The 27,618-nt window shown below is 38.1% G+C and overlaps 1 protein-coding gene across 3 annotated transcripts in view; it reads left to right on the forward strand.

The window, feature by feature from the left end:
• Positions 1 to 27,618, forward strand: part of LOC137427570 (CD9 antigen) — a 49,729-nt gene that overhangs the window by 13,028 nt on the left and 9,083 nt on the right. For all 3 annotated transcript variants that reach the window (XM_068117163.2, XM_068117162.2, XM_068117164.2), the window contains 4 exons: positions 3,112 to 3,209; positions 3,520 to 3,594; positions 8,305 to 8,406; positions 8,557 to 8,664. In XM_068117163.2, coding sequence (XP_067973264.2) covers positions 3,112 to 3,209; positions 3,520 to 3,594; positions 8,305 to 8,406; positions 8,557 to 8,664 — 383 coding nt within the window. The remainder of the gene's footprint in view (positions 1 to 3,111; positions 3,210 to 3,519; positions 3,595 to 8,304; positions 8,407 to 8,556; positions 8,665 to 27,618) is intronic.

The following is a 27,618-nucleotide window of genomic DNA, read 5'->3' on the forward strand; positions in this document are numbered from 1 at the left end:
GGATGAAGTTTTGTACTTGTCGAATGATGACGTCAAAATGGAGGCACCTATGACATCATCATTAACATATTTTATTCCCCATGGAGAGTTCTTTACAATGAGCCATGTCTCGATTTTCTCGATTCAGCGCTTTCGGAGATAGAGATGCAAAGTTTTTTGGTTTTTCCAAGATGGCGGCCGAACCACGTGATCTATGACGTCATAATTATCATTAAAAAATTCTACAGGTGGAGTTGCACCAGTGGTGAAAATTTCCTGTCAATCCGACCAATGGTTGCAGAGAAAATCATATTTATTCTGTGCGGACAAACAGACAAACGGACTCAAATGCAATACCCTCTCCTCTCGCGAGGGTAATAAAGGGAGCGGAAGACAAGAGGGGGAGAGAGAGGAAAGCATACAACCACAACAACAGTAAAGAACAGGGACGTCGGTAGACCTGTGGAAGGGAGAAGGCGTGGGGGGGATGAGGGGATGGGTACACGATATAAAGCAAATGGACACTACTCGGAATTTCAGGAAAGAAGTTGGAGATTGAAAGAGGTGGATTTGGGGTGTTTTAACGGGGGTAGAAAAGATCAAGGTTTTGGATGGGGGAAGATAAGAGATGGTGGTGAACAGCTGTTTTGGAGACCTGGAGGGAGGAGTGGGATTGAAGAGAGTGTGGGAGGTTGTTCCAGAGGTGGGGAAAATGAGGAATGAAAGAGTGAAGGTGAGCGGAGAGCGTTGCATATCATCTGTGTGCGTTGCACATCACATGCAGCAAATTTCCCCTCCCTGCACCTGTATTTATTGTTATTTCAAAAAAAAAAAAGAAGCTTCTGTACACCGCCCTTGAGGCTCGGCTTGCAAGCCACTGTCTACATTTCCAATAGAAGAGACATAATTACTCTTTTATGGAAAATGTTTTTTGAGTTTGTTTTATCTTCAAAAATAGACTGTAGTGAACACACATTTGTGTGAACAGATTGGCCTTTAAAACCTACCCTTATGAAGGGTGACAGATACCTGCACACACACACACAACCTGACATTGTGTTTTATATGGTAGATGATACATACTCCATGGTCTCGGTGCTACTGTCTGGAGAATATGTCAGGAGTACACCAACGCCAGCTAAAGAGTATTGTTATCAGGAGTAATGGATAGCTCAGTCATTGAATGACAACAAAAGCAATGAAGTTTAATTTCAATTATGAACTTTTTATAGATGTTAAGTTAAAATGCAAAATACAGTATACATGTTGACAGACCATAACAAAGTTACAAATGAGCGAAAAAACTTCAGTTTCTGAGATTGCAGAATCAATTTTTCCATTATTTTATTTGTTTTCATGTTGTATCCCAAGACATGTTATTAATTAGTGTTGGCCAAATATATATATATATATATATATATATATATATATATATATATATTGTTACGGTTCGCGGTTAAGGATGGTATGTTTGCCGAGCGGAGGCCCCGCGACCTAACAGTTTCCCCGATTCACCCGATTCACTCGAACGTTGGCCGTATCGCGCCACCGCTATTCAATGAGGGAAAAGACAAAGACGACACGGATGTGAAGAAGAGGAAGACGAAGGCAAAAAAAGGTTTGAAATACGATTACTATTTATTACTATTTACAGGCTCAAAGAAACCAAGGAGAAGGAAAGATAATAAAATAATATACAGAAGCTTTTTAGAGACACAGTGAAAATACTAGCTTATACAGACTTAATTGAATACCCAGGACAGAACAAACAGAACAAACTCACGTACACGAATGGGGAACTTGTAGGCAGGAATGGCTGGAAGGAGAGGAAAGTCCAATGGGTCCGGCAGCACGATCGGCGCGTTGGGCAGCCGCCGTTCCTTCGCGGCCCTGCTCAAAACCGCCGTCCAGGCCCCAAGCGGCTGTCGAGTGTTGTTGCTGCTGTGGACGCTGCTGCTGGCGAGCAAGGCGACGAATAGCAGGCTTTGTGCTTCCCTGGATGATCTCTTCTCTTGGACCTCCCAACCCAGCTCTGCCTTGGACCCTTTCAACTCAGCTCTGCCTTGGACCCTTTCAACTCAGCTCTGCCTTGGACCCTTTCAACTCAGCTCTGCCTTGGACCCTTTCAACTCAGCTCTCCTCTGACGACCCAGCTCTTTTCTTTGCACCTCACCACGCAGCTCAGCCCTGGTCACTCTTGCGCGCGCGCTTTTATAACGCCGCCGGCCTTTAGGACACGCCCATCGGTGTGCTCACCTCGGCCCTGGTTGGTCGCGCGACCCTCTGGCTCCGCCCTTGATGACGACGGGCGGGCACGCCTTTCTTCCCCAACCCTGCCTCGTGGCCAATGGCGGCAATTGTTGGTTGGCAATGCGAATGGCAATTGACGAAAGGGGAAATGGAGGTTTTTGGGAATGGGAATGAAGGGAATCTATCTTTTTCACTTGGTGCAATGGAGTGTCATGTTAATGGAAGACAAGGCCTTACCCTAAAACTCATAATAAAGATATAAACTACTGAACAAGGGTTTTATCGTGTCCTTCAATGTGTGCTTTATGAAATTAACTACCGGGACGCCCTTTTAACCTTTACACAACACTGGAGGCAGGAGGGGCCAGAATCAAACAATAATTCATAACAATTTCCAATACAATACAACACAATCAAAAAAATGCAATCCTCATATCCGTAACAATATATATATATATATATATATATATATATATATATATATATATATATATATATATATATATATATACACACATATGTATTTTTCTCCATCCGCATCTCCATCTCCACATATGAGAAGGGTATTGAACATATGGAGAGATTGAACGGTGCACTTGTTTGTGCACCGTATGATACGGTGCACAAATGTATGCAGATAACCCTTAAAATAGCTTGCCTTTGGGTGGTATTTGAATCACACGAGGCTAGGCCTTCCCTCTTATACAATCTCATGTTGGCCACTCGTAGCTTAAATGTTGCTCTAAATTCAAGGCTATGACATTTTAAAGAGCAAAATCATGAATTGCTTGCAGAAACAAGTTCTTAGGAAGTATTTCAGCAATCCTGGCATCCCGTCAATCGTTTTTACAAGCTTTTGCCTTCTTTCCTTTCATGTGCCAGTTCTGTTCATCCTGATTGGATCTGGTGTATTCACGATACTTGTGCTGTGCCTCGGCTGCTGTGCATCAAACATACGGTCTCGGTGCATGTTGGCATCGGTCAGTATTTCCGCTCAATGCAAAACTTGGGGGTGATGTTTTCAATTTGTTGCTGTTTTCAGATGGTTCTTTGTTTTTGTTTTTTGCTACTATTGCAAAATTGAAGTTCATGCAGATTTTATTTATTTATTACCAAAAGCAGTCTTTACAGTTGCAACCAGTCTGTCATTGTCTTTATATTATTACGTAATAGCTCATTTTAAATCCAGTTTTGCATTTGTTGCCTCTTTCAGTTTAAATCGTTTTAAAGTTAAACTTTTTGCTTCATCCTGAGTAACTCTTCTGAAACCTTTTTCAATTTCTTTCACAGGTGTTTACCTGCCTCCTGGTGATGTTTTTAGCTGAAATTGTGCTTGGAATTTGGGCTTTCCTCAACAAAGAGCAGGTTTGTCTTTGTTTTCTTAATATTTATTCTCCCTTCACTGTTTGTACGTAGTCATGTGAGATATAGGTTCTCAAAGTGGTCCCTACCACCCCCCAGTGGGCGCTGGGAACTTTCAGGGGGGCGCTCGAGAGTCCACGGGCGGTAGGGGGGTGCTGGCAATGATTTGGGGGGCACTGGCAATTTAGAGGAGCAGCGGCGATTTGGAGCGCTCATTGGGCTTCCTGCATTGAGTACCAGTTCACTGGTAATTCCCTGTTTGTCGTTAAAGGCGACAAAAAGGGTTGGCGGCAGGAAGGGCATCCGGCCGTAAAACATTGCTTCAAAAAGGGGACCGAAAAACAACAACAACCACGGTTCCCGAAAAAGGCCAACCCCCGCCTTGCGGGGAAAAATGGCCTCTAAAGGTGGTTATTGGGCTTCCTGCAGTCTGAACAGGTTACCCGGCGCCATTCGGCAAATTGGCCATCCAATCAACGACCACATTCTTTCCCCCTTCGCATGGTTTTTATGATCACATATTCGCTGATGTCGTGTAGGTATTTTCTTGTCCATACATGCTCACGCAACAAACATGCTCATGCTCACGTATGACACCAGCGAAATACTATTGGCCGCAGTACAACACTAATTTTTGTCACGTGGTGCCATTTCAACCAATCGGCTTGCAAGAATCTTTTTATGCGGGATATAATACACTCTATTCATGCTGGACTATTCAACGTGCCTGGTTCAATTTTACAGCCTGGCCTTGCCAGCACAGACATTGGGAAAGGTATGAACAGTCAGTGTTAGCGCTGGTGTTAGTCTTTCGACATTTTGGCGTGTTGATTTCGTTATTTAAAAAAGCTTCACTTCCGGTCGGCTTCAAGATGTCGGCCTCAAAGAAAAAGTGTCGTAAGTATTCCGTTGAATACATCAAGTATGGATTCATTCCATCTCCGACGAACAAACAGTTACCGATGTGTTTCTGGTGGGGTATCACGCTGTCCAATGAAGCAATAACCATCTCGACTGAGCGAGCACCTGAGTAAAAAGCACAGTGATAAGGCTCGTGCAGAGATCAGCTATTTCCAATCGCTGAAAGAGAAATTTGAGAAGTGATCCACGGTAACGACGAAGTTCAAAGCCAGCCAAAAGCTCGTGGATAAAGGACTGGAAGCGTCGTATAAGCTGTCATTGCTCATCTCCAGATCTGGAAAACCATATTCAATCGGCGAACAGTTGATCAAACCAGCTGTTGGGGAAGTGATAAAAACCGTTATGGGCCAGGATCCGAATCCAGTTCTCCAGTCGATTGCGCTCAGCAATGATTCCGTGGCCAGGCGGATTGATGAAATGTCATCAGATGTAGAAGATAAGCTGTGTAGTGAGCTGAGAAGCACACACTTCGCCATACAGCTGGATGAGTCCACTTTGCGTGACAGTGAAGCTCTGTTACTCTGCTTCGTTCGCTTCATCCGTGATCAGGAAATGGTGGAAGAAATGTTGTTTGCCCGCTCTCTCCAGACCGATACGAAGGGTTCTTCCATCTTCCAAACGTTGGAGAAGTACTTTACTGATAACATACCAATGGAGAACATTCTCACTTGTGCGACGGACGGGGCACCAGCGATGGTTGGCCGCCAGCGTGGTTTTATTGCGCTTCTGAAGAACCAGGTACCGTCCGTGTTCGCCATTCACTGTGTCGTGCACCGCCAGCATCTTGTTGCAAAAGCTCTCAGCACCAGACTTCATACATCACTCCAAACAGTAATCAAAGCAGTGAATAAAATCAAGGTGTCATCTCTGCATGATCGGCTGTTTCGTCAGCTTTGCCAGGAGAACGATGAGGCATTCGAGCGGCTCCTGTTCCACACCGAAGTTCGATAGTTGTCCAAAGGCGCTTGTTTGACCCGTTTCCTCAACAGTGGTCGAGTTCCTGTCGGAAATTGATACGGAGCTATCGGAGAAAGTGAATGCGATTGAGCATGATGTGGCTTACCTCACGGACATATTCAGTATACTGAATGATGTCAACAAACAACTCCAGGGTGACCATATGACGCTCATTGAAGTAAAGAAAGTGATCGGCGCGTTCGTAACCAAGGCGACTCTGCACAGGGAAACCCTCGGCCACAGAGATACAGTCACGTGAAAAAGTAAGTACACCCCATGTAAAGTTTTGCCTTTTTCAACATACTTCAACATACAGCTATTTTATCTTCATTTCAACAATATTGATAGATAAAGGTGATATAATATAACAAATATCATGAAACATTTACATTTTGTAGTCCATTGTATAATTTAAATAAACATAAATGCAAATTTCGCATGTGGAAAAAGTAAATACACCCCGACATTTATCACTACTTCAAATACCGAAAATTAGAATCAGGTGCACCAGCTCAGGTGCAAATGATTAGAACATCGTTCGAGAGGATCTTGGAGCAACCTGTCTTATTTAAACCTCAGACATTTAGTTTGGTTGAAACGGTTCAGAAATTAAACAGCCATCACATTTTGTCTCTCCACGGAGATCATCACCTGCACGTTATTTCAACTGTGAACTCGAAAACTAAATGATAGCACATACACTTACCTTGTACAATAATCTTACTATAATTCACCAAATCACAACAACATCGTCAATGAGAACATCGTCACAATGAACGTTATGCGAACGCGAATGTTATGCGGGAGTCCAAACCTGAGAATGCTGGAGACCAAAGCTGAAATTGGGGAAACTAAATAGCCTATTTTACTCCTGGAGATCCCAGGATTACCCACCCAAAATATCTTTGCGATCGGTTCAGCAGTTTTTACGGTACCTTCGAACAGACAGACGGACATTTGGTGAGTTATAGTAAGATTATCTGTTATATACACATACTGTATATGTGCGGAGTATCGTTGAGAGAGAGGAAGACAAATGATGAATTGCGAAAGATGATGGGAATAGAGCCTGTGATTGATGCTGTGAAGAGGAACAGGTTGAGATGGTTTGGTCAGGTGTTGAGGAAGGATGAAAGTGACTGGTTGAGAAGAGTGATGGAAATGAATGTAGAAGGAAGTAGAGGACGGGGAAGACCGAGAAAGACTTGGCTAAAGATGGTGGAAGAAGAAATGCGGGCAGGGGGGTTAACAAGGAGAGATGCAGAAAATAGGGCAAAATGGAGAAGATTGTCATGGGGACCGCAAGGCTAACCCCCGCTCTAGCAGGGAAAATGGCCTTAAAATGCCTGTTGTTGTATATACACATACTGTACACATATTGTATTGTATATACATATTATGTGTGACACGTTGTACAGTAGTATGCTGTGTACATACATATTGTGTGTAATATACTACACATATTGTATACATTCACACATGCATGCATAAACACCACACACGCTAATGGAGGTGGATACCTTGAGACCTGGTATATCTCCGTTCCATCTCCTGAGGCCCACCGACGTGTGGGGATAGCAGGCAAAAACATCTTACACACACACACACACACACACACACACACACACACACACACACACACACACACACACACACACACACACACAGACAGACACATACACACACACACAAAATTATATATACTATAATATATTAGCTCGTCTGTTAAATTGAAAAATGCCACACATTTTTTTTTCCCCTTTGACTTGTGACCTGGCAAAGGTACATCTAAAGTGAAAAGGTGGCCTCGACTATAAAAATCACTCTGGGCTCGACTTAGATGCTACAATCATGGGTGGCACCTCATTTGACTCAAAGATGGGTTTTCAAGAAAAAATATCAGGAGCCCCTAACTCACTTTTGGCAAGGGGTAATTGACGGTTTTATTTGACCTTCAGCTCAAGCATTTACCTTGTTGGGGATGTTGATCTGAAAATGTTGGTATTTCTGTAAGAACCTAAGGGAACAGTCTTCCAAATTTCGTGAACCACTTTTCGTTTCCAATCCCCCACTGGTCAATAACACCCCCTCCCTCCTCCCCCTTGGATCCGGCCGACCAGTGGGATACAAAACGTTCTAGTTGATCGTATTTTTACAACTATTTTAATTACAGAGTTAACAAGAAAGAGCAGTCAGAGATTGCAGACCCTCACCAGGACATGTTTGTGTGGTGTATTTTGTGTGGTGTTTATTTACTGCTGTGTTTGTGGGGTTTATTGATGACATAGATTTATGTTCAATCCAATATGGCTGCTGAACCACGTGACCAATGATGTCATCAATTAAATTATCCCATACAATGTTTGTGTAGATCACGCTCAAGAAATTTCAAACTGATCGGATCAAACGTTCTACTGGTCCAATTATGACGTCATAATGAAGGCACCGATGACATCGTCATGAATATATATTATTCCACATTGGGAGTACTTGACAATGACACATGTTTCAATTTTTCCATGGAGCTGTTTCAGAGATAGAGGTGCAAAGTTTTTCGAGTTTTCCAAGATGGCACCCATACCACGTGATCTATGACGTAATAGTTATAATAAAAAATTCCTACAGGTGGAGGCGCTGCAATGGTGAAAATTTCGTGGCAATCGGACCAACGGTTGCAGAGAAAAGCGTACTCACGTTCTGTGCGGACAAAGAGACAATCAGACGGACAAACGGATGCAAATGTAATGCCCTCTCTTATGGCGAGGGTAATTGGACAATTTATGTGTTGTGAACTTGAGGCAAAAATATACCTTGATGTGTTTTGTTTTTGTTCAGGTCTCAAAAGGGCTGAAAGCTTTCTATGACAGCGTCTATTCCGAATATTGGAAGGCACGATCCTCTTTTTCCAAAATCATTATAATTATGATCCACACGATGGTATGTTATCACCCCTCAGCCCAATGGGCTAAGGGGTATTGTCCTTTTATAATCTGTTATCCATCTTCCTGATCTTTCCTATATATCCTTGTACCGTTATTTATTTTTCTTTGCAAACAATTGTTGATCTGTTGTAACATCTACCTGCAGCTGGACTGCTGTGGCAGCAACGCTTGGTTTGCTATCGTTGAAACCTTTGTCAATGATGTTTGTCCAAATGAGATGGGAGTTGTGAGCATCATTTTAAATGCCCAAAAGGTGAGGAGTTTGAAATGATTTGGATTGGATTATCACATATGTGTGTTTTTGATGCCTTTAACTTGTGCCTTGTATCATAGTATCATACGTGTATCGAGAGAACTTATTTGATGGGGAAACTGGGTTTGGTGGTGTGATATCGTTGCGGCAGTAAGAAGAGGAAGAAGACCACTCTTTTTGCATCTTCAGAGCATACAGTATATGGGGCTGCCGAAGCAGTTTCTTGGCTATTGGGCACTATCCTGGACAGGTTACCACTCCGCCGCAGATTGCTCAAATGGCTCATTCATCCCAGTAAGCTGATACTCATTTTTCAGGATCTGACATCTCAAGCCTCAATTGAAGTCAGGGCCCTGAGATCTCAAGCCAGCCACCTTAGCCATTAACACCAGGCTTATTGTGGCTGCAGAAATTATTTTGGGAATGCTTTTACGTTTTTTTTCAATTTTGTTTTTAAGTCACGCAGGTCCAATGTTATCTTCAAGATGAAGGCACGATCATTGTGCTTTTAGTTATAACGGTTTGTAACTTCAAACAAACCATGGCAAATGCTGCCATGGCCAACTTCTTTTGTTGAAGCTGCTTTCCTTTTAAAGAAGTGGATGGTGTGTTTTTATCCACATTTTGGAAGGCAAAATCGTTTTGTACTCACACCACATTGAGATGTATGCCATGGGACATTTGGTTAGGAGTCCGAGAGTTAGAGTATGGGGTGTTTCATCCGAAGCTGTAACTTTTTGAAAATTAATTAAATAAGTCATTAATCGAAATAAATAGTTATTGAGTAATCAATAAACAATTAATTGATTAATTGATGAATGAATAAATCAAAAATATCCTTTATAGCCAAATCACTTGATCATCGTCGTGTCGGAATATCAGCTTCCTATCTCAAAAGGTGCCTGAGATAATGCCCAGATGAGAAAGAAAATAAACAAGCGTTACGCCTAGGTCCCCCGTCGGTGCAGTGATGTGAGTTGACAAAGTGGAAGACGCAGAAAACATGCTATGATATGATATTTCGCTCACAAGGTTCAGACATACATGGAGTCGGCCATCTTGGATTTTGACGTGGCGACCCAATTTTCAATAGCGTTCTTCCTTATGCCTAGATACACCCACACATCAGATTAGAAGTTGGTACTTCGCTTATTTTTCAAGATATTCCGCTCACAAGGTTCAGACATACATGGCGGCGGCCATCTTGGATTTTGACGTGGCGACCCAATTTTCAATAGCGTTCTTCCTTGTGCCTAGATACACCCAAACACCACATTAGAAGTTGGTACTTTGCTTATTTTCCAAGATATTTCACTCAAAAGGTTCAGAAATATATATGGTGGCAGCCATCTTGGAGTTTGACGTGGCGACCCAATTTACAATAGCGGTCTTCCTTATGCCGAGATACACCCACACACCAAATTAGAAGTTGGTACTTCGCTTATTTTTCAAGATATTAATCTCACAAGGTTCAGACATACATGGCGGCGGTCATCTTGGAATTTGACGTGGCGACCCAATTTTAAACAGCCTTCCTGCTTGTGCCTAGATACACCCACGCACCAGATTAGAAGTTGGTACTTCGCTTATTTTTCAAGATATTCATCTCACAAGGTTCAGACATACATGGCGGCGGCCATCTTGGATTTTGACGTGGCGACCCAATTTTAAACAGCGTTCTTCCTTATGCCGAGATACACCCACACACCAGATTAGAAGTTGGTACTTCGCTTATTTTTCAAGATATTCCGCTCACAAGGTTCAGACATACATGGCGGCGGCCATCTTGGATTTTGACGTGGCGACCCAATTTTCAATAGCGTTCTTCCTTGTGCCGAGATACACCCAAACACCAGATTAGAAGTTGGTACTTTGCTTATTTTCCAAGATATTCATCTCACAAGGTTCAGACATACATGGCATCAGACATACATGGCGGCGGCCATCTTGGATTTTGACGTGGGTTGCACCCACACCAAATTCGAATGCGGTCCTTCGCTTACGCACGCCAGCACGCCCGCACGCAAACACGCACGCACGGACGGACGGACGGACGCACACACGGACAGAGGGTAAAACAATAGTCCCCCTTTCACTCCGCTGTGCGACGGGGGACAATAAGTCATTAATAATGAAAATAAATAAATAATAATGGTAAAATAATTAAATTATTAATAAATTGGCAAATCGAAAACCTGAACCACCACCATTTCATCCGAATCTAACTTAATTTTTTTAAATTAATTCAATCATTAATCGACTAATTACATAATCGATTAATTGATTCATCAATACATCAAAAATCCCCATTACAGCCAAATCACTTGGTCGTTTTCATGTCCAAATATCAGCTTCCTATCTCAAAAGGTGCCTGAGATAATGCCCAGAAGAGAAAGGAAATAAATAAGTGATTAATAAATCGATAATAATGAAGTAATTAATCAATTAATTGATTAATCAAAGAATAAAAATTCAGTTTTTGCCAAAGCACTTGCTCACTATTGTGCCAAAATTTCAGCCTCCCAGCTCAAAGGATGGCTGAGATATCGCCCGGACAAACAAACAAGAAACCGGAGTGAAAACTGAGTACTCCCTTTCAGCGCACGTCATCGCCGGGCCCTTTTGGTGCCCGGTGATGACGTCATGCAGCGCCTGGAGATGGAATAGGAAAGGAGCGGTGTACAATACTGTATATTATCATCTGTCTGTCAATGGGTTTATTGTATGTTCGTGTGTTTGTTTAAATTCTGTACATATGAACGGCCTGACGGAATGACTTGAAAACCGGTCATTGTACTCTTTGCCGGTTAAAACACAACATCCAGCCCCTTGCAATGCCACAACATGTGTTGTCATGGTGCCAAAGGCAACATCAAACCTTGGGCTTGGTTGGAGGCTCGGAGCAAGGTCTTTGCTCGTGTGGAAATTTTAGAAAAAGTATAATTGGAACCGCTCGCCCTATATTCAAGAACAATATGAAGGGGACTGTTTCCGATTGCTACACATGTTATATGACACATGAACAAAAAATATCAAAAAAAAACAATCCATCCTTCCGAAACGAATAAAATGCCACAGTTTAATTACAACTGTGGCAATCAAACGGAAAACCAAATGCCGCATTTGAGTCATCAGAAGGAACCTGAATAAGGAAAGAGCAAAGATTGTCACCAAGAGGAGTAGGATTTGGGTTTCAGCCGCTACTCCACAACTCTCAAATCCATTCAGGAGCAGCCAGGTGAGCCTTCCAGAAAAACTTATGCAAGAATTCACTTCTTCCTGGACAGATAGCTAAAGAAAGAGAAATAAAGAGTAAAATAGATAAAAGAAAAGAAAAAGCAAGAATTAGAATGAATGAAGAGAAATGTGAAAAAAATACAAAGAAGTGTGAAAGGAACAAAGAACAAAGATATCAGGAAGAACTCGGATTGCTAGATTTCAGCATTTACTCCCCAGGATCAAACTCAGTAACAGGTACAAGGTGCAAGCCACATTGAGTGTAGAAGTGATTCTTCAACATTGAGAGAGAGGGCCAAAAACGATGTACTGTATAGCGTATTTCAACAATTTGTGGACGGATTATGACAAAACTTGGTGAATGAGTTGGGTAGGTGAGACGTACAAGCCGATTGGATTTTAGTTCAGGTCTGGATACAGATCCGGCCTATTAGTCCAGGAGCCGAGAAGGTTTGTTCAAGTGAAAAGTGCCGGAACGTTTGACCTCAAAGGGCTGATGGGGTCATCCACCGACATCACAAAAATGCATTGCTGCCGGGTCTGACCCATGGCTTTCCCCCCGAAACCACTCAATTAGTGACGCCATTACCGAAAAACCTATTTTTCCTCAATATCTGGAGAACTATGCATGATAATATCACGAATAAGGTGTCTATACCTATGTTTACATGGTCAATAATTACACTGACACCCGCATTATTGCTAGAAAATGTAAAGTTTTCCAGGTAAATGTGTAGCCCACCCACTCAGCAACGCCACTACCGAACAACGATATATGGAAAACTTGCAAATGTGCAGTTCACATAATTAACTTGATGTCCTCTTGTCAGTACAAGTCTTTTCTATCACTTACATCACTCTCATCACTGTCCTCACTCCAAGCATTATCTGACTCTTCCACGCCCTCCCCATCATCCTCATGTGGGCCTGTGAGGGATTCTGGAACTGAACTTCCTGGATACCAGTCTGGTTCAAAGCAGTTTTGAGACGACTTCCATCCATACTCTGTCGGACTCGCCCCACCAGTTGGATCTGTCTGATCAGCTCTCTTTCAGATTCTTGCCATATGGTGCGCCCTTTTCATATGATTACCAAGTGTCTTGGCGCACGGGGGAAGAGAGGCACAGTTTATCTTCTTTATTCTGGCAAGGGGCTCCTTTTCGTCACCACCACGCATTTGCATGAATGCCTTGTATCTGGCTTCATTAATGTCAGAGGTTTTGAAGCCATACAGCACGCAGACAAAGGATGTAACAGCTTGGATGTCTACCTCCTCAGCTGTTAGAAATCGCAATGCCATCACATGAGCTGCATCTGACTCCATCTGCTGGAAGGGCTTCACTTTGCCCTTTCTGTAGAAACACGATGTGAAATCACAACCAGTTAAGGCATGAAGGCCGATTAGTACTTCAGTGATACCAGTCTGTTTCTTCTCAAGAATGGCAGCTAGTTTAGTGACATCAATGTACCTTCAGTGGTTGCCAGATCCATAGTCCATGATGATGTTGATCCCTTCCGACCTTCCAGAAAGCCCAAGCAGAATGATGAAGACGTCCGTATCAGTGGACCTTACTAGAATGTTACTAGTGGAAATGTTGTTTGCGTGAAAGGCAATGAGTGTGTCAGCTTCTTCATGTCGACAATGGAGGTGATTCTGAGGTGGTTCAGATGGTTCTGTGTTTGGAGGTGCTCCTCTCTTAACAGCACAGAATCGACTGAGGCAAACTGAGTGGTAATATTTGCCTTCTGGGACCTCAGCTGTTTTGATCTCTTCCGAGGTGTTCGAAAACTTGTCACTTTGAAGTGCCTTTCGCCGTCTAGCAGCATTTTTGGCTGTTTCCCAGTTGCTGGAATTGAAACACTTCAGGGCACGTTTCTTTTCTCCTCTTTCTTTTCAAATTATACAAATTTGAAAATTAGACAACCCTCCCATCTACTTTCTGAATAATCCTCTCCAAGAAGTTCTGTCACTCAAGCTTTTGGGTCTCACTATCTGCCATGATCTTTCCTGGGAAAACCACATTTCCAAGCTGGCCTCCTAAGCCAGTCGCCGACTGGGCATCCTCCGTCGTGCGAAGTCCTTCCTTGGCACACCTGAGCTCCTCACCACATACAAGGCTTTCATCCGCAGCTCAATGGAGTACTGCTCTCCCCTCTGGGCTGGTGCTCCTGCCTCACACCTAGCTTGTCTTCACGCTGTTGAAACCAAAGCGTTCAGAATCATTGGAATCTCCCGCGATGACGCTATCTCCGAGGGCCTTTCACTTAATCACCGCAGGCAGGTTGGTGGTCTTTCCGTCTTCTACCGACTCCTCTCCGGCCTTGCTCCCCCAGCTCTCTCTGGGCTCTGTCCCCCAAATATTCCTGCAGGTCGCACAAGATCTGCCTGCAACCCTCTTATGGTTAAACTGCCAAAATCAAGACTCTCTGTTCACCTTCACTCCTTCATTCCTCTTTTCTCCCACCTCTGGAACAAACTCCCTCACTCTCTTCAATCCCACTCCTCCCTCCAGGTCTTTAAAACGGCTGTTCACCACCATCTCTTATCTTCCCCAATCCAAAACCTTGATCTTTTCTACCCCCGCTAATTTCACCCCAAATCCACTTTTTTGAGGTGACTTTTGACTTCTTTCCTGGATGTCCTTGGTGTCATACCTATCCTGCCTCCCCCCAGGCCCTCTCCCTCCAAAAACATCTCCCGATGTCCCTGCTCTCAAATGTTGTGTTTGTGTGCTTCCTCCCCTTCTCTCCCCATCTTGTCGACCGCTCCCCTTTTTATATACTTTGTTTGCTTGTTTGTTTGATTTGTTTGTTTGATAATGTTAGCTCTTTCACGAGCCACGACTCTGTATACAAAAAAAAAAAAAAACAAAAAAAAAACGAGGGCGCCATTTGCCATGATCTGTAAATAACAAAAAGGGACAGAGACCAATGCATTATTTGCCACATTGTAACAAGACAGATGGTACGACTCCAGTAGGCAACTTTCACGGTGAACTCCACATTTTCAAGCACTAGAGTTGGCATTGTAATATTTCACCATAAAAACATGGGTATAGACACCTTATTGATGATATTATCGTGCATTGTTTTTCAGATATTAATGAAAATGGGTTTTTCCGCAATGGCGTCACTAATTGAGTAGTTTCGGGGGGAAAGCCACGGGTCAAACCCGGCAGCAATGCATTTTTGTGATGTCGGTGGATGACCCCATCAGCCCATGAGGTCAAACGTTCCGGCGCTTTTCACTTGAATAAACCTTCTGGGCTCCTGGACTATATCAGTGGGATACAAAATGTAAACTGTGCAGTCTGGCGGAGGTATGCTCTCTACCGAGTGCTGTTCTCGTTCTAAAATTTTTTTGGGGAATTATTGATCCTCGCATCTTTTAAATATGAAAATCCCATCTTTTGTTACCAAATTTCCTCTTGTGACACCATATATAACACTGCCTACATTGAATTGAATTCCATCAAATTTATGTATATTGAGCAAGGCCATTGTCTGCTTTCTTTCCTTTCTCTTCACCACTCACCATAACCTTTATTATGTATTAATGTTGATGCGTAAAGTTTTCTTCTCCATTGTACTTTTACATTTTTTACATTATTTCAGACATTATTCCACTCCTATGTGGGAATAGACATTATTTCACGAGTGGCCAAAATAATATAACTATAGTTGATTGGGTAACCGAGAACACCTCGTTTTTTTATCAATCCAAGTTGTTTGAATTGACTAACAATCATGGGTAGCAAGAAAACCATTATCAGTAATGGCGGTGAAAGGGACCTTTTCGCTTGTCGGGCCACATTACGCCCACAACTGTCCACGGATGTTCAGTAGGTTTTTGGCAAGTTTGTCCACCTATGTTGTGATCCAAATTGCATGTAGATATGATTTCTGGAGGCGAACCTTTTACAGCACACCATGACCGTTTTCTCAAAACATAGGGGCAATACCCCTGGTGCTCACCTGGTAGAATAAACAGTATACTGCACTGACGAAAGGTATTTTAAACCAATTTCAATGGTTGCTAGAAGACAGGGCAGCATGTAAAATCATACTAACATAATCACAAGACTTTAAGCAAACAAACAAACAAATACCTATTTTGGCGGCAACCCCAGTAGATGATAAATGTTGTTCCTGGGACAGCCCCAAATCTCCATTCACTTACATGTAAATTTTCCTCTCACCATCACTTTTCTTCATTTCCCCTTAACACCTCTATTCCTTCCCCCCTTGGTCTTATGGGCCTTTTACTCTTACTATCAATGATCATTGTTGTTTAGTAGACCACTCAAACAATGATCCTATGAATATTTGCTCCCTCTCACCCCCCTTGAGGACCTATGATCCTTCTTCTACTATTGACACTGAGCCTTATACATATCATCTGGCAGATCATCTAGTAGACCACTCAAACAATGATCCTATAAATATTTGTTTATGCGTAGGAAATAATTTAATTCTCCTACAACTCTCTTCACCATCTAATATATTAACAAAGTATATGTTTGAGTTTGGTTCTTTATCAAGATATTTTAACTGAGCTAAAATAAAATGATAAACCTCCCTCAATGTCCTTGTCTGAGCACCTCCTGTGCCACACACCATTTTAAAATTAAAGTATATATTTTCCTGACAACCATCAAAGTTTTCCGTCCACTCAAAAATATTTCCATCTTTTTCACCCAACTCACCAGTATTTAAATTAATTCTCTTATTTGTTTTGTGAACTTTTTTACCAGTTGCCTTTTCAATAAATCTTATTTGATATTTTTCACATTCATTATGTTTTCCATTTATATACCAAGGTTGATTACACCTCCACTCTTTAGTCTGGTTGATACTTGGTTCTATCATTTATATAATAGTAAAAAAAGGCGGCGGTAGCCCGTTAAAATCCCTAACCCCCTTTTTAGCTTATCACTTATATATATAAGTGATAAGATATAAGTGATAAGATATATATAAGTGATAAGATATATATCTTATCACTTATATCTTATCACTTATATATATATCTTATCACTTATATCTTATCACTTATATATATCTTATCACTTATTTATCTTATCACTTATATAACCATAAGGGAGACTATCAATTCCATTTTCTAAAATAAACCTATCATCAAAAGCCCCCAATGCTTTCTTATTCACCTCTTCTGAATATAATTGATGTTTATAACTTCTTATTCCATTAATCTTTCTAAACTCTTCTTTCTTTGTTGTTAAACAGTTATAATAATCCTTAAAGTTTATTGTTTCTTTAATAACATTTTTCTTTACACCTTTTAACTTCTTATCAGTCTTTTCAACGTTATTCACAATGTATTTATAAGAATAAGCCTTGGACCTCAATCCCACAAATTCACTCATAACATTTCCTCCTAATTCATCCTTGAACTTTCCAATCACCTTTTTATTTTTAGAAGAGAACAACTCACTCTCTGGACTGTAATTACTTGTATCATAGATATTAATGTCCTTTTTCATGTCTGAATAAACATCATCAGTATTAATTTTCAAAATAAAACGATCTGTATCCATATAAAGTAGATTAACATCATTTTGATATTTCTTCCTCAAGTTATTATAAAAGTAATCATACATTAATGACTTTGATAAATCAAGAATTGATGTTCCAATATAAATAGGTTTGTCCATTTCAATGCTCTCTATAACCAAATGGATCGCACAAAAGTTCTCAGTAAAGACCTCGGCTCTTATAAAACTCAGTCTATTAATTAATTTTGATGCTTGTTCCCAAGATGTTGATAGCCTGATATTTTGTCTTTTCCTCATGTTCTCCATGGTCTTACCAAAGACCGCATTATTCATCAATTTATAAAAGTCTTTCTCAAAATCTGTTTTTGACTCTGTTCTTCTTTGTGTATTAAAATCAATGTACTCCTTTAGCCAATGACTTTGATTGAACTTTAGAACCCTATGGGTCTTCTCTACTCTTAGACCTTTTGATAAATATTGTCGCAAATTTCTTTGGTGTAGAACATAATTTTTCTTGTTATATAATGTAGTAAGTAATTTTTCTGTTGATTCACCTATATCAAACGATCGTTGATAATCACTCAACCATTCTTTCTTTGGACTTTTTCTCACAAGCAAATGGAAGATCTTTATGTTTGATATAAAGTTCTTCAGGATATTTTAAATCGACCTCAAAATAATAACCAACCGTTGAATCATCCAATTCTTTTTGTGTAGAGATACATACATCTTGTAAAACCTTTTTGTAGTCTTTTTCCTTTACCCATCTAAGTTTTCCATAAGGAAGAGCCTGAGACATTGCCCAGCCATACAGGTTGTTTGCGTCATAGTACATCAAGTAAGAACTCTTTTTCGTTGAATCATAATTTGGAAGATATTTGTTATTTGCTTTTGCGTATCTACTCGAGCAGACTTGTGAAATTCCACCTCTTTTTGCCTTTTCAATCATCAAAAGCATATCAACATCGGTTATCAAATCCAAAGCTTGTTTTGTCATTTTCAACATCGAGCTCCAAGCCAATCCAGGTGCTGTGTAGTAGTGAGCAGGATCCAATCCATATCCAGTGCGATAAACAGATCTTAAGGCTTCAAATACATCGGCCAATAAAAGCACATCAGTTTTGAGATACAAATCGTGATACTCGCCAAGATTCTTGATGTTATATTTTTCCCAAACATTTTGTGCATGTACATAATCTTTATCAGATATATGACTGTTGTTTAATTTGTTATAGAAATTTTCTTTTGAAGGAAGTTGTGTTTCATTGAATCTCTCAAATGAGTCCATATAGTCATAGGGGTAAATTCCCTTTTGTGTTAGAAAATCTTTATCTGAAAAATACTCTGAAAGACATGGAAACTCTTTTAGATTTTGAACCAAGTTAGCCAATGGACTTGCCATGAATTTAAATGTATCAAGAAATCTGATATGAGTAATAGGAGATGTGTGAATTGTTTTTGTGAATGAAATGTATTTCTGATCCGTGTTAGGAATTGCTGAAATGTGTCCAGATGTCTTTGAAAGTTCATTAATAAATAGATGCGTATCATAATGAGCGTTGTTATGAAGAAAGACAGGAATGAAAGAGGGGAGTTTATAATTAATATTACAACTTTGATGAGCCGGACCTCGATATTTACCAGTGAGATGACAATGATCTCTAACCTTTAGACCTTCACAAATGTTTTCCTCACAAATATGACAAACATTGTTTTTTCTAAATTCCCTTTTCTCTTCACTCGTCAAGGACATTGGTTTATTGGTTTCTCTCATTATCTTGGTTAATCGAACACCGTCTTTTTCTAGTCGTTTCACAAACTCCTCTGGGGTATTTGAGCCTCTATACTCCTCTAACTTGTTATATTTATCACCAACGGATGATTTGATATAATAACAAAAACCACAAGGAGTATGTTTTTGATATTTATTTGTGTATGATTCTTTTGGATCTGGGGAAGCAGTATCTATTTTTTCTAGAATACTTTCGAAATCAGCATATATTACAAACGGATGTTTGATCGTTTTTTTTTCATCTTTGAATGTGATCTTTGAGCCTTCTTTAGGCATATTGATTACCGTTGATTTATGATCACCACAATAATTTGAATGTTTATCTAATCTTTCTTGTGAATTGAAGAAGTTAAGACAACGCAAACAAATATATATTTTATTTGTTCTTTTACATACTTGTGGTTTTATTAATTTAGCAATATCTTTGATGTATGTATAATGTGAATTTTCCTCTGAATTAAAATATAGAAGATTAATATGAGTTTGTTTACAATTGTCAGAAAGCTTTAAAACCTGAATGTTGTTTGTTTCTGTTAGACCATAAACATTAACTGATAAATTATTCATCTTTTCAAATTTAGGAATATCATTTAAAGCCATAGGAAACTTTAGATCTTTCGTATTTAATGTATTCTCATATTTTTTATAATGAGATACTCTTTCATCATGAAAATGTGGAGGATGTTAGTGTGCTAGAATAGACCAGAGAAAACATTTATTGTCTTTATTTTTGATATTGATAACTGCTTTTCTATTTTTGATAACACTAGGTAAATCAATGTAAGAAGAAGCTTTTAGAGGATCTGATTTAAGAATATGAATGTCTATGAAAATAATTTTTCCTATATTGAATCCACTTCCTGCAATTGAATTATCCACATCTTGCTCTTGTTTAATAAGTTCATCATAGACTCCTGATGTTTTAAAATCTTGATATGAAGATATAAAGTGTGGCTCAGTTCTCATGTATGGTGTATCTATAACTCCTTCATCCTTTGTCATTTCTAATTTTACTCCCATATAAAATTTAAGTGGTTTCATTTCTTTTAGTGTTTTTTCAATCAACGTTTGAACAGCAGGTTTAACTATTTCTACAGCATCAACTATAGACTCTGGTTCAGGAGGTTTGAAGTTAAAGACTCTTATTTTAATATGCCTTTTGAATGCGCCATCAGAGTTTTTAGTTGTGATAAAATTTGATAAATGTTTGTTTGTTTTAAGATGGGCTTTGAACCCCTTCTTTAGGATATCTCTATTACAGAGACTACAATGTTTTTTGTTCTTAGGAAGTGGTGATAATTGATTTAGAATGTTGTAAGTGTGTTTAACTGTGAGTATGTGTTTTCTATCATGTTCTACTTCCTTTTCGCAAGTATCACAATAGACCATATTTATAGGGTAAGAAAACAGAGTGTTTTATATATATATCACTGTGCTTAAACTAAAACACCTTTTCGAGCTTTTTTGGCTCGTTTTATATGTAACTTTACTGAAACTAAAATGCCTTTTTGGCTTATTTTATATGTATAACTTTACTTAAACTAAAACACCTTTACATCTCCCAATCCATATCAGAACCAGGGTCATATTCAGAATCAATCTCACAATCAGAGACATCTGAGTCATCAATAAAACTACTATCATAACTATCATATTGACTCTCTGAATCAAAACTATCTACTGAACCTAGACTCTCCGTATCACAGGAGCAGAGACTCTCTGTATCACAGAGGCTCTCAGTATATGAGGAAACTTCTGAGCAGGAACTATCACTCATTTAATTAGCAGGAAAAATATTCCCATCAATATCAATATACTTTCTTTCATTAACGGATTCAATCACTACATTTTTAATATCAAAACTTATCTTAAAATAATCTCTAATTAACATAGAACGAAATGACATTTCACCAGAAATATTAACATCATTCATTTTACTTAGATCTACACCCTTTGGATTATTAAAGAAAATACAAATGTCTCCTCTAGAATTATTAATGGTCTTATCATTCATTTTCAAAGTATCACGATCGATCACTTTTTCAAGCTTTGAATAAATTGCAAGGAGTAGAGGAGAAACTTTTGTTAGATTTACTTTAATGGATGTCTTTCCAGGTATAGTTAGAGCTCTTCCTTTAAATGAAATAGAGGGGCTCATGTTATTTTCCATAACTGGTTTAATCCAAAAATTTCCATATTTATCTTTGTTCAATTTAACATCTTTGACATATTTTTCTGCTGGTACCGAAGTAGAGATTGATTGAAATTTGTCTTTTGTGTTTTGAAACATTGTATTTATTAGCTAATAAACTTGCATTTAGTTTAAGTAAAAATTTACTATATAAATATGATAGAAGGATATTTAGAATTTCCAGACTCTCCATATGATAAATTAGAGAATTGTCCGGCTTGTGATAGAGTGGGGCTTAATGATGAGGATTCATATAAACAATGTTTATTCTGTGATTATCTTCTAATTAATGATAATAAAAATAAAAAATATATATATAACTCTTTTAAATTAGAACCAAAAATGAATTACTTTACAAGATTAATAAGAGAGATGAATGTTAAGTATTGTGATGATAATACACCATTTCTTTCAAGGGAAGAGACTCTTTGTATTGAGGAAATGTATAAGGGTTTAATGATATTTATTATTCAAAATAATTTTAATGGAAATGTTAATACAAGATACTATATAAATAAAATAATGAATTATTTTGAAATTAAACCTGAACTCAGGATAAAATATAGAGTTTCTAAAATAGCTCAAAAAAAGTTAGATGACCTGTTTTCCAAATATTCCCATCCCAAGAATTCCCATTCCCATTCCCATCCCAAATATTCCCAAGTGCAAAAAAAAATTTCTACCCCTGCTAATTTCGGTCCCCTTGTGTTTTATACCTCTCCCCCCCTCCCCCCCCTCCCCCTCCCACGCCTCCTGCCCCCAAGCCCTCTCCCTCCCACACTTCTCCCTGCTCTCAAATGTTGTGGTTGTGTGCTTCCCCTTCTCTCCCCATCTTCCAGTCTTCCGCTCCCTCTTTTTGTATATTTTGTTTGTCTGGTTTGTTTTGTTTGTTTGTTTGTGAAATAAATGTTAGCTCTTTCACGAGCCTCGATTCAGTATACAAACAAAATATATATATATATATAAATGAATGATTTTTTACCCGTTTGGGAAAACAAGATAAAATTTAACAACCATAAAAATCTTCCAAATTCATTAAGATGTCTAATAGTCGGTTCAAGCGGATGTGGAAAAACCTGTTTGCTTTTAAAGATGCTCCTTACCCCCAACTTTTTAGATTATGATAATTTAATAATTTTTACGAAGTCAAGTTTTCAACCCGAGTATCAACTACTATCACAAGGTTTTAATGCGGGTCTTAAAAAGGAAGACATTATCGGTTTATTTAAACTTCAAAACAAACTAAATGATTATAATATTGAAGATATAATACAATTATTTTGTGATACACAGAAATCAAAACCAAAACCAAAACCCATAACTTGTATTCTCAGTGATAATACGGATGATATACCTTCACCTCAAGATTTAGATAAATCAAAAAAGAACCTCTATCTTTGATGATTGTGTTAATGAGAGAAACCAAACAGTAATGGATAGCTACTATACAAGAGGGAGACATTCTTCTTGTAATTGTATTTATCTTAGTCAGTCATATTTTCAACTCCCTCGGCGCTCAATAAGAAACAATGCTAATACTTTTATTTTATTTAAGTTAAATTCAATAGATGTAAATAATTTTTGGAGAGATAATTGCTCTACGTTATGTCGTAAAAAAGAATTTGAAAATTATATGAAACACGATTGGAAAATATAAATATATTGTTGTGAAACAAGATGAGATACTAACTGATATTTTACACACATAAATGGCAACAATTATTATTAATCTTGTGGGTAAATCTGCTTCAGGAAAGAACTTTCATAAATCTAAACTCTTGAATAGTAAAAATGAAAAGATTGTAAGTTTTTTTTTAAAAACACCCTATGATTAGTTTTGTAGGTACTACAACCAGGGCAATGTGACCAGGAGAAGTAGAAGGGAAAGATTATTACTACATTTCAATGGAGGAACATATGCGATTGAGGAACGAAGGTCAAATATTTGAGGAGGTCTCTCTTGGTTCTACAAAATATTCACATTGTAAGAGTGAGTTAAATAAAGTAAAATCTAACGGTCTTGGGATTTTAGAAACGAATCCTGAAGGAATGAGACAAATTATTAAACATTTGTGTGGTGATGGAGTTAAGATTTTATCATTCGGTTTTGATATCGATGAGGAGACTCAACGCAAACGTATGAAAAGCAGAGATACAAGTATTAGTGAAGAAGAAATAACAACTCATATTAATACCAATAAAGAATTTGATGAAATATTTAAAGAAAAGGATTTATTTCAACACATTTACTATAATGATGAAGAAAAGGAAAATTTTCCCATTGACCTTTACAATTCATTAAATGATATTTTTCAATAAATAAATACAGAAAATGAATACCGAAGAAAGAGCAAGAAAGTTTAAAGAACATCAAGAGTTGGTTTCAAAAGTTGTAAAGCAACAGGAAGAGATAAAGAAGAAATGGAGACAGAAACTAACTGGTGAAGAAGCCTTTGAAAGAAAACAAGAGAAATTTTTAAAACCACTTTTAAAAACTCAACAAACGATTTCACCTACAGTTCCCACGTTAGAATTTACTCCAAAAAACTTCAAATGCTCAAAGATTTTAGTCAAATGACAGAGCAAGAACTTGGAGAATTAGAATATGATGATGAAGGATTATTTCGGAAACTTGAGGAGGTAAATCAACCCCCTAATTATGTTGTGGAAACTCTTCAAAACAATGAATATTCGGCGGATTCAAAAACCAGAGCAGGTCTCACTCCAACAGAAGAACCAGCACAGTTCTATCTTGTGAAAGAAAAGGTATTGATATTTAATGATAAATTGGTGTTCTTAAGTTCTGCTCGACCAAATGTTGAATTAACTCCAAGATTAATGTTTCTTCTAACAAACTCCGGATTCAGCGGTTCAAAATATTTTGAGGAACCACTTGATATGGAAAGAGAGGAAGATAGGGTATATATTGATTTACTAAACTCACTTGATTATGGAGTTTCTGTTGCTGGTAAAAGGAAGAAGAATGAGAAGGAGAAATATATTATTGGTGCTTTAAGTAAGCTTGGTTCAGGTGTTAGTTTTCTTCCAAATGACTCATCACAATTAGTTAATAGGCTATTATTGCTGTTAGGTAGTAAGAAGGCTGGAAACAACAATTGTTTTAATGAAACCTCAGCCATTTTAGATCAGTTGATGAATATGAAAATAATTAATAAATGTCAATACAAAGATATTTTATTAGATATTAAATAAGATGAGAAGCACAATTCTTAGTTTTAATTTCACAACGAGTGATTACACAGCTTCATTCCCTTACCCACTACAACTTGACCCCACAAAAGAATATGAGGCTTCTTTGTTGTCAATGGAGACTTACAATACCCTTTTTAATATCACAGAGAAAAACAACAAGTTTAGTTATAATCCAGGAAGTGGATATAAAACTATAACCGTTTCACCCAGAGCTTACGAGATTTCTCAAATATCTTCAGAAGTCTCTCGCCTTATGAAAGAACAAGGTGATGAACCAAAAAATATTGTAATAGATATTCAAAAACACACTTCAAAATCAACTATTAAACTTAAAAATAGTTATAAAGTTGATTTCACGATTGAAAATTCGTTCAGAGAGCTATTGGGTTTCTCTTCAAAAAAGATTGAAACTAACGGGACGGTTTACAGTGATAATGTCATTCAAATATCCTCCGGTATAAATTCGGTATTAATTCATTGTGATTTGATTGATGGTGCTTATAACGATGGAATAAGAACAAATACAATATTTTCATTCAGCGCATACTCAACCCCGATTGGTTATAAATTCCATTATGGAACCAAAAAATCTTGTTTATTTACCTGTGTCAGGAAAAACCATATACAGAGTAAATTTTAGGATAACCGATCAAGATAATCGTATGATCTCCTTTAATGAAGAAATTATATCCATCAGAATTCACCTACGTGAAGTTTTTCAATAAATAAATAATGGTTATTGTGAGAAAACACGAGTTGGGAAAATATAAAGTAATTACAGGGGATGGGATGTTCCTTTCACCATACTATAAGGGTGAAGGTATGTTTCTTGGTAGAGGATACTATAAACCAAAGAGACAACGGGGTGTGGGACATCAATTTAGAAATAAAGGAGATGGGATAATTGATACTCTAATGGGTATTGGTTCAACCATCCTTAAACATAAAGACCTAATTGGTTCAACTGCTTCTGCCGTGGGCTCAGTTGCGGGTGCTATAAAGAGTATAAAAGATGCTCAAAAGGAGTCTCATAAATTACAAGCAATCAAAGAAATTAAAAAAGTTAAAACTCAACTATCTTCACAAGAATGACAAAAAATCATTTAAATACTTGGGTCAGGGTTTCAACAATTTTAATGCTATATAAATACAAGTATGGAAGCGATTGATAGTATCTATGATTTGGATGATACGATCATCATTTCAAACTCCACTAAAAAGGAAGACTATTTTAAGGTAAATGCTATAACAGGAACAGACTGGAATTCAAACGGAACAAAAAGTTTTGAAATAAATAATCAACAAACTTACTTGAATATAGCTGATAGTTTCTTGCTGTGTAAATTTAAATTCACTAAGGCTGTGAATAATACTAATGCTACACTCGTAAATGATTTCTTCTGGAAAATGTTTGATAGTGTCCGCCTGTATATTGGAACACAAGAGGTTGAAGCGGTTGATTATGTCTCTGCTACATCTGAAATGATGAAATTTACACTATATTCGTTTAGTGATAGAATGGGTAAGGGAGCTGTTGAAGGTTTTATTCCTGATATGTCAACGGGAACAAATGCTGACCCCGGTTATAGTCAAAGGAAGGCAATGTATAATGATGATACAAAAGTAGAGAGTAGTTTTACTGTAGCAGTACCTCTGAAAGGTATATTTGGATTTTGTGATTATGATAAAGTTTTGTATGGTCTTAAAATTAGATTTCAACTACAAAGGAATGATAATGTAAATAGGTTGCTTTATGGGGCTCAAAATGCTTTTGGAGACGATAATAAATTTGTTATTAATGATTTGTGTTGGTATATCAGTGAATATACTCCTAATCTTAAAACGGAAGAGATGTTAAATAGAAGACTTAACTCAGAGAAACCACTAAATGTATCATACCTTAAAAGAAGATGTCAACACGTTAAACTGGAACACACTACCTACACTTGGAATTTGGGTGTTTTGGCAGGAAAACCACGATACCTATGGCTCATTTTTTTTAAACCAGATGGAGATGAAGGTACTGATAAGAATAATGCGCTGAGTGATAATGCTAAGGTGAAACAACTTCGGGTTTCTCTTGATGGTACATTTTACCCGCGAGATAGATTGGAAATTGATTGGGGAAAAAATGATTATGCGGAAGCCTACAAGTCTTACCAAAAGGTGTGTGAAAGCAACGGTAATATTGATCCTATTTTGGATATGGTTGCGTTTTATAAACTTTATACAATCTACACAATTGACCTGAGTTCTCAAAAGGAAACTATAAAGTCTAATAGAGTGGATACTTCTCTATACATTGAAAGAGGGGAGAGTGAAGAAGTTGATGCTTATTGTTTGCTTTTGGAAGAAACAGAATTACAGATTAATACAGATAATGGTGTTATGATTAATATCACATAGGTTTTTTCTCATAAATAAATGAGTAGGAAAGAACCGGTATATGTTAATCAAATCAATCTTAATAAATTAACATCTTGTATTCAAAATCAAAAGCCTTGTATTATTAATGTTAATTCAATTCAAAGAAAAGGAGCAGTAAGAATTGATGTTTTACTCGCAAGAGAGCAGGTGAAAACACTAAATGATGTTGGATCACTTAAAATTAAAATGACAAAACCTATGTTGAAGAAATATTCAATACAAGAGGGAGGATTTCTCCCGTTTCTAATTCCTTTATTTGCTGGTTTAGGTGCGGCGGGAGCATTGACTGGTGGTATTTCAGCAGCGGTAAAAACTGCTAACGAAAGGAAGGCACAACTAAAAGCTCAAAAAGAATTGGAAAGACATAACAAGCAGTTGGAGAAACAAATTAGTGGAAGTGGTGTAATTGTAGATTTTGCTCAAAAACTTGAAAGTCTACCTGATAAAGCTAGATTGTTGGTTGGAGATATGCTTTCCTCTATCGCTCAAGCAGGTGTTAAACTAACTAAAAGGGGTAATGGATTGTATCTTTCTCATAAATAAATGGATAAATGGTTTAAACAATTTGGAAAGAATAC

This window comes from Myxine glutinosa, chromosome 5 (genome assembly GCF_964187855.1).
Source record: "Myxine glutinosa chromosome 5, kmMyxGlut1.1, whole genome shotgun sequence".
Classification (NCBI taxonomy): Eukaryota; Metazoa; Chordata; class Myxini; order Myxiniformes; family Myxinidae; genus Myxine; species Myxine glutinosa.